The 13,388-nt window shown below is 37.6% G+C and overlaps 1 protein-coding gene across 3 annotated transcripts in view; it reads left to right on the top strand.

The window, feature by feature from the left end:
- Nucleotides 1–13,388, top strand: part of LOC126076837 (bifunctional heparan sulfate N-deacetylase/N-sulfotransferase 3) — a 226,761-nt gene that overhangs the window by 197,252 nt on the left and 16,121 nt on the right. For all 3 annotated transcript variants that reach the window (XM_049885458.1, XM_049885460.1, XM_049885461.1), the window contains exons 10-12: nt 2,555–2,729; nt 6,318–6,488; nt 7,899–8,008. In XM_049885458.1, coding sequence (XP_049741415.1) covers nt 2,555–2,729; nt 6,318–6,488; nt 7,899–8,008 — 456 coding nt within the window. The remainder of the gene's footprint in view (nt 1–2,554; nt 2,730–6,317; nt 6,489–7,898; nt 8,009–13,388) is intronic.

The following is a 13,388-nucleotide window of genomic DNA, read 5'->3' as shown; positions in this document are numbered from 1 at the left end:
AATCTGGATACAAGACTCTGTTTTTCTTGGAGAATTGGGTAAAACCAGGACTGCATTAACGGACAGGCAGCCTGAGCACAGGCTTAGGGCACAAGCAAAGTGGGGCAAATAAAAATGAGAAGTGTTTATCTTTGATAAATAGTCAAGATGTCTGATCAGAAGATCTGAGAAAAATGTTTGATTTTGGAATACATGTAAATTTTATGCTTATGGTTTGGAATTATCATTTTTAATTACATGGTGATGCCATGAAGGGTTGGAGTGGTGCATCCAAACCAAAACCAAACCCACTGCCGTTTAGTTGATTCTGACACATAGCAACCCTATAGGACAGTGTAAAACTGACCCATAGGAGGATTTCCAAGGTGCGGCTGGTGGATTTGAACTGCCGACCCTTTGTTTAGCAGACAAGCTCTTGACCACTGCACCACCAGGGCTCCAGAGTGGTGCATAAAGAGCCACAAAATCCTTTTAACATTTAGAACCTGTAACTGTCTTCATCTGACTTTGAGCAAAATGACTTAGAAATACTCAGGGCCAACCCAAGCAACAAATAAATACAGAGAATTGCAAAAAATCACATCTTTCTAGTAAAAACAAAAAAATTGTTGAGGTGTTATACCTCATGGAAGTAGCAATGCTTAAGTGATACAGGCATTCACTTTTAACCCCCTAATTGCTAAGCCACTCTAGTTTGCTCACCAACTCTTTGGATAACCTGAATTTATATTCTTCAAATTTGGCTCTATTTGGGAAGCTTCCAGGGCCCAGCCTGAAAATTTGAACCTGAATTCCTTTTATTTACTGGTTTACTCATCAAACATTTTTAAGTGCTACATTTTTTTTTTTATATACATGCCAGTCACTGTACTAGAAAAATGTGGACATAAAGGCAAAAAAGAATTGGAACGCTTCCTTCTCCAGGAGCCTCCCAACAGGTTATAGGCCCAAGATCCAGAGCTGCTTGTGGAGGTTTTCTAGACCTAAACTATCCCAGGTATAGAGGGCTGCTGGGAAGGTGGGTCAGTTTTTAGAAGCGATAAGTTATCTGATGTCAGCCCCTTTTGCCCTCCTTTTATTTAGTTAGTTAGTTATTTTTTGTGCTTTTTGGAGCCTTTCTCTGAGCAAACAAGCTTGAGACAAGCTTGGAACAAGTAGGACACCACTAGACATTTGGGATAACTTAGCACCCCTGAAACCAGTGTGAGCTTCTCTATGAGACACAGCTGAGAATTTGACACTTCCTGTAAATGGAATGAACACGAAAACAGAGCAGATCAAACGTCCCAGAAATTTTTGTGTATCTCTTTCCCACTTAAAGGATGCCAGAATGATATATCATCATCGAGGCAATTTGCAGAACACATGAAATGATTTCTTTACTGCTTAAGTCTCAAGACATCACTTTGTTGCACAAGCCAAACTTTGCAATATGTTAACAACTGGAATCCTACCAGAAGCTTTATCATGTGAGATGACTAAAAGAAAACTAACAGGCTGCAAAAAGAAGCCATTACATAAATTTAATGGCTCTTTTCTTCTGTAATTATTGAACTACCCTATCTTGGTGGCACAAAGTCATGGAAGCTTATGTATTGAAGAGGGTGGGCTATTATTATAAAATATAAAATTCTTTGGAAGTTAGATTTGTATCTTCTCTCGAAAAAGGCCCTTTTTTCCTCTAAAAGGTGTTCCTTGGCTCATCAGAAACATCTACCGACGTATGCTGAGTTAGTTACATTTGACAGAAGTTGTACAGGTGGAACACTAAACAAAATCAGTTATGTCCTTTATTTCAATCTCTGAGCCTACAGGTATCCCTGCGTTCACTCTACTGAGGTTTTAAATCCTCACCACACTTAATGATACTGGACCTGATCTTGGGAAATTTGATAAGATTTTATATTTGGAAATATTTATGCATTTGAAAACTTTTCTTATAATTTTTCTACAAAGGACATAAAAAAATAAAAAAAAACAAAGGACGTAAGTGGCTTTAAATGGAAAAAAAAAAGCAAATAGACAATGTTTACACCAGAGCTATTCTGCACTTTAACAGTTTATGGTTGACTATAACATCAGCACAACACATTAGTGGGAATGGAAACAATTTTCTTGTGATGAAGCAAAAAACACTTTGTCTAAAACCTTTGAACTGAACATATCATCTGTTTTTATCAAATTTTCTTTTTGGTTAAGCACTTACATACTTCTTTGTACTGTATTTCAATATCTAGGTACATTTTCTGCAATTAGGCTGATGATTGTAGTTTGATCACCCTGTGTCTACATTTTTGTTATCTCTCAGCCTTTTTTTCCTGATATTAAGAAAAACCAAAACCAAAAAAAAAAAAAAGTATTTAGAAAAACATTTTCAAAATACATCACTAGCATTCTGGATATTTTTCTCTTGCTGATCATCTGGGACAAATGCCTTAAGGAAAAAGGCTTTTGTTTAGAAAATAAATGGATTTGTGGGACACTTTTAACATTTTCAGCCACCAGGACAAGGATGAAAACTGGTCTTATTTTAAGACAAACGCTCCTTTTCTAGGTATATGGATTTCTTCCCAGTCCCGTCTAATGTCACCACTGACTTTCTGTTTGAGAAGAGTGCCAATTACTTCCACTCAGAGGAAGCTCCTAAAAGAGCCGCTTCTCTGGTCCCCAAAGCCAAGATCATCACCATTCTCATTGATCCATCAGACCGAGCATACTCCTGGTACCAGGTAAGGAAAATACAGACAGAATATAAAAAGGGAGTACGGAAAATGAAAGATGGTTTTTAAGCAATAACCACCTCCTTTTTTTTTTTATGATTATAACGAAAGATTTTCTAGTTGTTCAGTAACTGCAGAAAAATGGATAAACTTGTCTTTGTTTCTTTGGAGAAACTAATTGCATTTTTTCTTAATGTAATGAAGAAATTAAATTAAAATACAATAAATAAAATATATAGTTGTATGTATATCTGTGTAGTTGTATATCTGTGCTTCTACACATGAGCATTTTTTGAGTAAAATATTGTAGTAATTAAAGTCGTTACTTTTTATCTAACACATGTAATGCTGCTATTATTGTCTCAGTTTTACAGATGAGAATTATGATTGATTCTCTAAAACAGAAGGTGGGAAATATTTTCTGTAAAGGTCCAGATAGGAACTATTTTAGGCATTGCAGGCCATCCAGTCTCTGTTGCTTCTCTGCAGTTGTAACACAAAAGCAGCCGCAGACAGTATGTAAATAAGTAAGCAGGGCTGCGTTCCAATGAAAATTTATTTTCAAAGACAGGCAGCAAGCTGACTTTGGCCCATGGGCTATATAGTTTGTTGACCCCAGCTCTGCCATTCTTGTTAGCTGCCACTGCCACCGAGTTGCCCCTGTACTCATGGTGACCCCATGCACATCAGAACAAAATGCTGCCCAGTCCTGAGCCATCCCCGTGATAGGTAGCAGGCCAATTGTCAGAGGTAAATCACCAGACCTTTCTTCCCAGTCCATCTTATTAGGGAAGCTGACGACCCTTGTTCTACAAGAGCTCCTGGTAGGGCAATGATTAAGCAATTGGCTGCTAACCAAAAGATTGGTGGTTCAAACCCACCTATGGCTCCACTGGAAAAAAGACCTGGTGATCTGCTCCCATAAAGATTAAAACAGCCTAGGAAATCCTATGGGGCAGTTCTGCTCTGCCCTATAGGGTTGCTATGAGTCAGAATCGACTTGATGGCACATAACAACAAAAACAGTGAAGAAACAACTTAATGCCAAAGCTAAATGTAAGAATTCTTCATCCCTGAAGGCCTACCCAATCTAAACCCTGCTCTAAGCCTCTTCCTTAAACACTCATTGTCATTATGCTTCTGATTAGAAACTAGTATGGAAACAATCACTTTGAAATAATTTAAGACTCTAATAATAAGATCTATGTAACAAATACATTTTTACCTTAACACATTATTAGAAATAATACAAAAAAAAATCTGACTCGTGATGGCTTTATTACCAAATGGAAAATTTCAATAAAAGTAGCCAAAATAAACATGAGAGCATAATTAACATTAACGGAGTAAGTGCTTGTAGCCTCTAGGATCCTTAGTTATCATTCCTTAGTATTGTAATTTAAAACACACTTTCCTAATGTTCATGTGTTTATCTATTCATCAAATAATGCCTACTGTGTACAAAGTAGAGTCCCTGGGTGGTACAAACGGTTAACAAACTTAGTAACTAGCCAGAAGTTTGGTGGTTCAGATTTACTCAGAGGTGCCTCACAAGAAAGGCCTGGCAGTCTCCTTCTGAAAGATCTGCCATTGAAATCCCTATGGAGCACAGTTGTACTCTGCATACATGGGATTACCATGAGTCGAAATTGACTCGATGGCCACTGGTATTTGGTGGGAAAAATATTGTTCTAAGATAAATGTGGATGCTACTTTCAAATGTGGTTGCTTCTTTTGGGGAAATATGTATAAATAACCAGGATACAAGTTAGAAAGTCGTAAGTGACACATAAGCTACAGACGATGTGCTATGGGAGTTTACAGTGATAAAGTCCTTCTGATAATGACCACCAAGGACAAATCTCAGGACCACAACTTAGGTTTGTTAACTGGCTGCAGCAAGGGAGCCCAAATACCAGAGGAACCATGGGCATCCCTTGGGGTTATAACAGGAAATGTGAGGGGAGAAATTTAGGTTAGATTAAAATGAAGGAGTGTGTTGAGAGGTATGAAGCAGGGCTATGTGGATACGGGTTATCAGCAGGTCAAGGCTGAAAAGTGGGCTAAGGGTCCTATTTCCTTAGAAAGTATAAATTTAAGATAAAATGCAGAATGTTGTGTCCAAAAAACCCTTATCTGAAACTCTGCACCTGTGTGGAAATCAAGGCCATTTCCCTGCTAAAGTGCTTACAGGGCTCAGATCCTTCAGGCAAAAGTGGGATGCCCCATTTTCACTGACACGATTTCCAACTGCAAAGTTCCTGACAACCTATGATTTTAGACAATAAGGTTTCTTTTCTTTTTTAACAGAAGTGATTTTACAGGTTCACAAAATGAGGGATTGTCAGGGAAGACTTCATGGCCGGGACAGAGTGGGGAAGGTCATATGAAACAGAATTTTAAATAGACATATTGATAATAACCTGCATAATAGGGACTGGAGACATCTTAGAAGTTAAAACCCATGAAAATCCACAATTCCGTGCTAATCATTCATCCCAAACTCCTGGAGCCTTTTTTTTTTTTTTAAATCCAAATATACAGAATTGCAAATTGACTGATTGGATTTTGAGCCTTTTACTTCTTTCCACCAGGTATCTTGAGAAAAGAGAAATAAGCCTTAATTGACTCAAAGAAAAAGAAGAAAATTGGAGCTTGGCAACTGCTTAGCCCCTGAAAAATTGAGAATTTACTGAGAAAGGAAGTCTCGAGGCTGCAAGCTAACAAAATGTCCTAAATATTGCCAATAAATTACTCCACAGTGGCAAAACGCGGGCCTTAACAAAGTCCGCTAGAGTTTGAGAGCAGTAATTTGAATCCCAGTTGCAGCAGCTTTGCTCTCCAACTAGACGTGGTAAACATCCACAAACCCACCACTAAGCCTGAATATTTGTTGAGCAATTTAAGGAAAAGGTGATTTCCCCAAACCCATGGGCTTGAGCCTGAGCCATTATGAAACACTTTCTTATTTGGATTGCTGCTTTCTGCATTTTCTGCACAATAAATGGTTCTGATTCACCACAAAGGTCACCATTAGATAAGAAAATTTTGGCTTTTAGATGCTAGGTAATATATGATAAAAGCTGTGAATTTCAGATAATGTACGTGTCAGAGTTTTCAGTAGTTTCTCCATTTAAAGTAGCCGCCGGAGCTTTTCTAATCTAAAACTACATTACCGGATGGAGCAAAACTATTTGACAGAACTAGTAGAGTGTTTTGTGCATTATGGATAGTCACTGAAGTTAATAAATGGTTTGCTGATGGGCTGAAAAGGGGGCATTCATGCAGCTTCAGAAGTTTACTTTCAGAATAAAATGTACACACTAAGGAAACTGGCTCAAAAAAGTTGGTTTAAAAATCCTCCCTAGAAGCATTCAGCCTCTACCAAGTAACTTCTCAAAAATATACTCTTGTCATTGGCATAATTTCCAATCCCGATGCCGGAAGCAAACATTGTCATCCTTTATTAATTGCAGAACAAGTAACTTTCGAGCATTGAGGCACTTCCTTTAGCTTTGAGACTTGTCACAAAGATTGGTTTTTAATAATTCATGCCTGTGGTTCCAGTTAGTTTAATCATCCACCTTTTCGTCATAGCATCAGCGATCGCATGAAGACCCTGCAGCTCTGAAGTTTAGCTTCTACGAAGTAATCTCAGCTGGTCCCGGTGCACCCTCCGAGCTTAGAGCCTTGCAGAAGAGATGTTTGGTCCCAGGGTGGTATGCCAGCCACATCGGGAGATGGCTTGTTTATTTCCCCCCCTTTCAGGTACTGAGCAAGAAGAATTTCCACTGTGTTACAATCTCATTAAGTTGATGACTTTGCCTCTGGGATAAAGGAAATTTTTACTCATTAAAACCTTTACTAGCTTTTACTCTTTAGTTGTAAATAATGAGACTATGGCAAAGAATAATAAATAAGCAGAGGTGGAAAAGCTGTTTCATTTCTTTCTAAGAGTATTTCAGGATAATTCTCCTTGCTTTATTTTCCAGTACTTATCTTTCCTGACTGTAAAATGCTTCAGAGCCCTGATACTTATTCTAAGAAGACTTGAGAACCTCTTAACCAAACAAGACAAATTTTGTTTTGCTTAATTATGTGCGTTTATTTTCATTTTGAACCACCTTATTCAATTTTTCAGAAGTCTTACATTGTTCTTGGCTTCCTTGCTCCTCTGTTTCACCTGGCCATCAGCCTAGACTCTAAAATCAGCCCCTAGAGTGGACTGCATAAGCAACCCTGTCACACCCAACGTGGTGTATGCATGCGTGCCTAGAACCGCACTGTTGAATATGATAGCCAGTAACCACTTGTAAAAAAAGAAATTTTTTTTTTTGCCGATTACTGAAATTTGTGTTAAAGCTGAATAAAACTAAAAATTCAGTTTCTCTCTCCCATTAGCCACACTTCAAATGCTCAATAGCCACATATTACCCAGTGTTTAAGTGTAGAACATGTCTGTTCTACACTTAGGGTTCATTGCAGAACTTGACAGTGCTGGTCTAGACTAAATGGAATGGAATATCAGGGAAGGGTATGGGGAAGTGTTACATTACAGGCTTTGTGGGTTTCCATCATGGTCCCCATAATCTTATCTTGCTGGATCCTCCTCTCCCTCACCACAGTAATGAGCAAATGCTCCCCCTTAGGCTATTGTGGCACTATTGTCCTCACTCAGGTTCTCTGAAAGTCTTACCTTCTTTTCCAAATAGATCATCAGAGCACTTCTTAAAACTTTACAGGGCCACTCTTGAAAGGACACGTGAAGAATAATATGTCCTCCATCTCATTACGTCAGATCTTATTATAAACTCTTATTTTCTACTTCACGCCTTCCCAGCTTGAACGACGGAATCATTGTTTGGTTTGTTTTTCACCTTGGTTTCCATTTGTGATTTTGTAGTCACCTTTCTAAGCTATTTTGGTCCCTTCAAATGACTTCTTTGTTTTTCTAGTGATTTCAGTACTTTTCAGATTATAAAACATGAGTGCATTTAATTGGGGTGATTTATTTCTTGTTCCAGGTCGTTAATGAGGATGACCTGACTAAGCCTAACAACCATGCATGTAAATCCCCTCAGGACCCTGTCTCTCACTGAGTAAGTTCAAACTGTAGAAATTTTTCATTGTACAGTTAACATGCATTGTCCTTTTTTGTTTATTTCTTTGGTAATTTAGTTGCTAATTGTCGATGGGCAGCAGCTAAGAACCGATCCAGCTACAGTGATGGATGAAGTACAGAAGTTTCTAGGAGTGTCTCCTCATTATAATTACTCTGAAGCTTTAACGTAAGTTCATTTTCTAATTAATTGATTGAAGCTTCAACAAAGAGCTGACTTTAGAGAAATTGTAGCTTGGTGATGCGGTTGTCAAGTTGACTGTTTTCTTGTTGTTGTTGTTGTTGTTGTTGGGTGCCATTGAGTTGATTTTTGGTTTAGAGGACAAAGGAATAGGTGAAACTCAGGAGTTTTGAGTGTCCATACTGAGAGACATTTGCTTTGTTGATACCATTAACCTCTGACCTGTGTGTTTCCAACACTACAAGTGCAGTTAGAGCTTAGTTCAAGTACCAACACGGACACTAGCCTTAGGTATTTCACATTCAGCTTGACCTTAAAGAAAGCTGAGTGATTTTACCTTGCAGTTAGAAATTCAAGTCCACTTTCTGCTTTATGTCTTTTTAAGCATCACTTTTATTTTCTATTTCTATTGGCTTTTCTCTGGGTTTTTTTTTTTTTTTAATAGAGTGTATAGCAAAGCATTGTATTTCAGAAGAAGTATTCTATAAAGACATAATCTCTGTTTTCTTTACGGCATGGTCCTTGACCTGCATGCTGAGTATTTGTCCCCTCTGTATCCAGCTCAGCAGCAAGCTTTTTATTCATCTCCACTGCCAAGAAAAAGCAGTGTTAAACCGAAGAGAATTACTATCAAAGCCATGTGTTGTATACAAAGAGCAGCTGAGATGTATCTGGCTAAAATTGCCCATTATATGATTCTCTAACCTGGTTGGGGGCTCAGTGGGTGAAGTAGGAAGATAAGATATGTGTAGTCCCTGACATCGCAGCTTCCGGTCCAGCAGGGTTGCCTGAGCCCTCACCCTGCTGATAGAGATAATGCACTTCCACTCAGTTTCTTTTTCTATTTTCTTGTCAGTCATCAGTTGGCCTGGCATGTCGTATAAAAACCAGCAGTGCGCTTGTTGTAGAATATTTGGAAGTTTCATGCCATTTTCTTAGGACTAAATTGTTCCTCCTTCACCTCACGCCCTTTGCCGTTGTTTATCTGAATCCTCTCAGAGTTTAGTTACTTTTCGTGCAGTAACCCTTTTGATAGTTGCTTTTCTGGTGCTTTGAAAATGTTGGGGGGTGGCTGGGGGTATAGAAATGTATGTTCTCGGAAATGCCATATACCCCAGTTGTCAAGAGATCCTGTGTACACTTTGATATTGCTTACTGATTTTCCTGCTAGTGAGAGTGAAGATTATCTCTTTGGTGCAAAAAATAAATAAATAAAAAGTGTTTAATAAGAATATACTGAACTGCAAACAGATATGAATTCTTAACTAACCCACATGAACCCAGTGCTTGGCACACAGTAGAATGAATGAATGAAAATAGGTTGTTACAAAGGTTTTAGTATACAATCTTGGCATAAAAGACTTCTCAAATTTAAGAGATCTCTAAACTGATCATATTCAATATAGCAATTTCCAGTATCAAAATTATTTTCAAGAAGAATAGTAATAAGCTTCCACTGTCAAGTGTTATTTATTCTTTTGCACAATCACTAACGAAAATGGTCCAAGACTTCCAAATTTCATACAAAGTCACTGGATAGTCTAGATGTCCCAAAAATGACTTAGTAATGTCATTATTATGGTCTCTGCAACATTGGGCACAAACATAGCAACGGTTGTGAGCATAGCACAAGACCAGGCAACGCTTTCTTCCATGATACGTAGGGTCACTATGAGTCGAAGCTAACTCAATAGCACATAACAACAACATCATCATGGATTTTAAATAGACATATTGGACATGGAAGAGAACAAATATGATTTTCTTTGGGAGTCTGAATCTAATCTGACATAAACAGCATAATCTTCAAACTACATAAATGGAATTTTCTCATTCAATTAAGTAAATAAGCATATTGCCATTCCAGTTCAACATAATCTAAATCCCTAAATGGTAAATGGTCTTGATACATTGGCATTACTGTAGCTTTCATATTATCTGTGACATAGTTTTAAAATGACTGATCATTTGAGAGAAAGCAAGAAAAATAATCCTTAGCAAGGAATTGGGCTAAATAAAATGAAAGCTTTAAATTTTACCATGAAGTACATTCACACGATTATACCTACCAAGTGACCGTGCTGGAGGTCTTCACACTTAGAACTAGTTAAACACTTGAACTAGCATCTTTATTTTTTGGTAAATTAACCTGTTTAAAGTGAATGAAACCAGACTGAGTTGTATGAATTTTTAATATTCATTTACTGTGAAAACTTCAATAAATGGACAATGAGAGTTTGAAGAGTTTGGCTATAGTTGCATTTAGTTTTGGTTGGTTGGTTTGGTGTGTTTTGTGGATGAGGCTCAGTTAAGTCATAAAGGACTTACACCATTTCAAAATTCAGAAGGACTTCAATTGTTTTAGTATCCACCCCCTCAACCAAATTTATATTTCTCAGGAATTCTTTCCCAACCCACTTTAGATGAGTTTGAGTCAAAATGTGCCATACTAGAACATTTTTAGTAGCAAAAAATAGTAGCCATGTTGTTCATTGATCTGCTAAAATCTATTGATTCTCTGGATGACCTGTGAAAGAGCACCTAGTAATGCTAAGAGAGGAGACAGAAGAAAACAGTGTACTCCAATTTCTTATGATGAATTTGTTTTTACAAGTGGTTGTAACCTTTCAAAATCTATATACATTTATATGTTCTAAGTATTTTGCATATGTTGTCTCAAAACAACACTATGTGGTGGATAATATTAGCTCCATTTTTTCAGATGAAAAAGTTGGGGCAGAGAAAAATTAAAGCAAAAGTCACTCAGCAAGTAAGTTGATGAGGAAGGATTAAAATTCAGTCTAGCTCTGGAGTCTACACTATCAAATTCTAAATTGGCACAAGATATCAGAACCAGAGAAAAACATTATTATCATTTTTTACTAGTGAATAGTATATCAATTGGAAGTGGTTCCTTTAAAAAACTGAAACTAGAAACAAGCCTTTTAAGTTTTTAAGTAGACTTTATTATGAAAAATATCCATCTCCACACACACCGAGTGTCGCTTTGCATAATGTGTAATCATAACCTGTTGTCATCGAGTCAATTCCGACTCATGGCGATGACCCCATGTGTTACAGAGTAGAACTGCTCCATAGGGTCTTCTTGGCTATAATCTTTACAGAAGTAGATTGCCATGGCTTTCTTCCATGGTGCTGCTCGCTGGATATAATTAAAACCATATTAAGGTACCACCACATACCCATCAAAAGACAGATGATATCAAACGTTGGCAAGAATGTAGCAAAACTCTCACATATTGCTAGAGCGAATGTAAAAGGTACAGCCACTTTGGAAGACAGTTTGGAGGTTTCTTAAAAATTAAAAGAAGCTTACTGTACAGCCCAATTCTACTCCTAGGAATGTACCCCAAGAGAAATGAAAACATTTGTCCATAAAGACTTGTAAGTGAATGGTCATAGCATCATTATTCATAATAGCCAAAAACTCAAATAATCCAAATGTCTATCAACTGGTGAATGGATTAACATAATTTGGTATATCCATACAATGGGACACTGCTCAATAAAAAGGAAATGTCCAGAAGAAGCAGAGTCAGGAAACAGATCAGTGGTTGCCAAAAGCTGGGAGTGACAGCTCGAATTGACTGGAATGAGCTCAAGGGGATTTTCAGAATAATGCAAATGTTTTAAAACTAGATTCTGATGATAATGATACAACTCTGTAAATTTACTAAAAATTGTTCCGTTGTACAACTGACAATGGGTGAATATTATGATATGTGAATTTTACCGAAAGAAAAAAATTTTTTTTTCCAAAAAAAAGCTGTTAGCATGTCCCATGTTAATAACATGGTTGTTTTAGTTTTGAAATTTACCTGTATTGTGTGCAATTCAGAAATCCTGGTGGAGGAGCGGTTAAGAGTTCAGCTGCTAACCAAAAGGTCAGCTGTTCGAATCTTGAAAACCCTATAGGGCAGTTCTACTCTGTCCTGTAGGGTCGCTACGAGTTGGAATCGACTCAACCGCTTTTTTTTTTTTTTTTAAATGTGCAATTCATATTCTCCCATGGAAATGGTATTTCAGTTTAAAGGCATTTCAAACAAACTTAAGCTTTCTAAATGTAATCCGAATGTTCCCTAGGCTTTACCTGCCAAAGGGCAGAGTTGTCACAGTTTCATTAATATAGAAATGTTACCAGCCTGAAGCTGAATTGTTGGATATCTTAGTATCCCTGTCCACAGGTATCTTCCAGCTATTTCTAGCTGTCCCCAGGTGATACTCCAGACAACCTTAAAACCCAGTCCATTCTTGCTTTACTCTTTAACAGAGTTTTATTGAATGACTATTATGTGCATGATTCTAGGGACACAATGATGAACTAAGTAGGCAAAATCCCTACCTTCAGGATAGGGTCGAGATACAGACACTGAACAAAAAATAATACCTTCCCTACATGCTCACTCTCTGGAAACCTTTGCGGATGCTCAGCCAGTGCCCACATAAGGTTGCATCCTTGCTGTTTCACCAGACACTGGTGGTATAGTTTATTGATTTAGAGGGACACTGCTGCTGTTTTAATAGATGCAGAGAGATCTTTGTCCAACTTCTGTCAAGTTTCTTCACTCGGGCTCTGAAATAGGTTTGCTTGTGTCCTCAGACTCCCAAGTTGCTTCATCAACAACAGTCCCTTCACTTTCTGTCTGTGACTGTTTTCTCTAGCAAACCAGACCCAGTCTCTTAGGCCACCTGGAAAATGGACATGAACTCCTTTCCACCTTCCTCTCCTTCTCATCCCCTTGCAGACACACATCACTGCCCACGAGCTGATGTACATAGATGCCTGGGGCTGGATGCCAACCACGCACACATTTCTTCCTCAGTTAAGGCCCAGCATGACACCCTGATGTATAAGATCTTTCTCTTTTGATTTGTAGCATGTGTCTATTCCTTAGAAAAATATTTTCTCAAAAGACGCTTCATTTTAACATGTGATATGTATGTACCAGTCATGTATCTATTGTGAGGTACATTAGCAAAAAAATATTAACTGTCCAAATTGTGAGTTTTTATCATTTGAATATCTTATAAATGAGTTGGAATTCAGTTGTGGAAACTGTTAATAGCAAAATGTTCATGGAAAATGCTATATCAAAAGTAGACTTCCTGAAATTTGTTTTATTAGAGCTCCCCAGCCTTCATCTACAGATTATTTAAGTATTAAGTCTTTATTAATGATCTGGTACATCTGCCTATATAACTAATTTATTCAGTTGCCTTACTTGTTCAAACAAGGATAGAAAGAAGATAAAGACATATCATGTTGTATTCTGATTTCACACAGTCACTTTAATAATGAAGAGAAGAGGACTTAGTGTAAGTCGGATGTGATTAATCCTTCATTGTC

The sequence above is a fragment of the Elephas maximus genome, chromosome 5 (assembly GCF_024166365.1).
Source record: "Elephas maximus indicus isolate mEleMax1 chromosome 5, mEleMax1 primary haplotype, whole genome shotgun sequence".
Lineage (NCBI taxonomy): Eukaryota > Metazoa > Chordata > Mammalia > Proboscidea > Elephantidae > Elephas > Elephas maximus.
The sequence above is the reverse complement of the archived record's forward strand: the minus strand, read 5'-3'. Positions and strand labels throughout refer to the sequence as shown.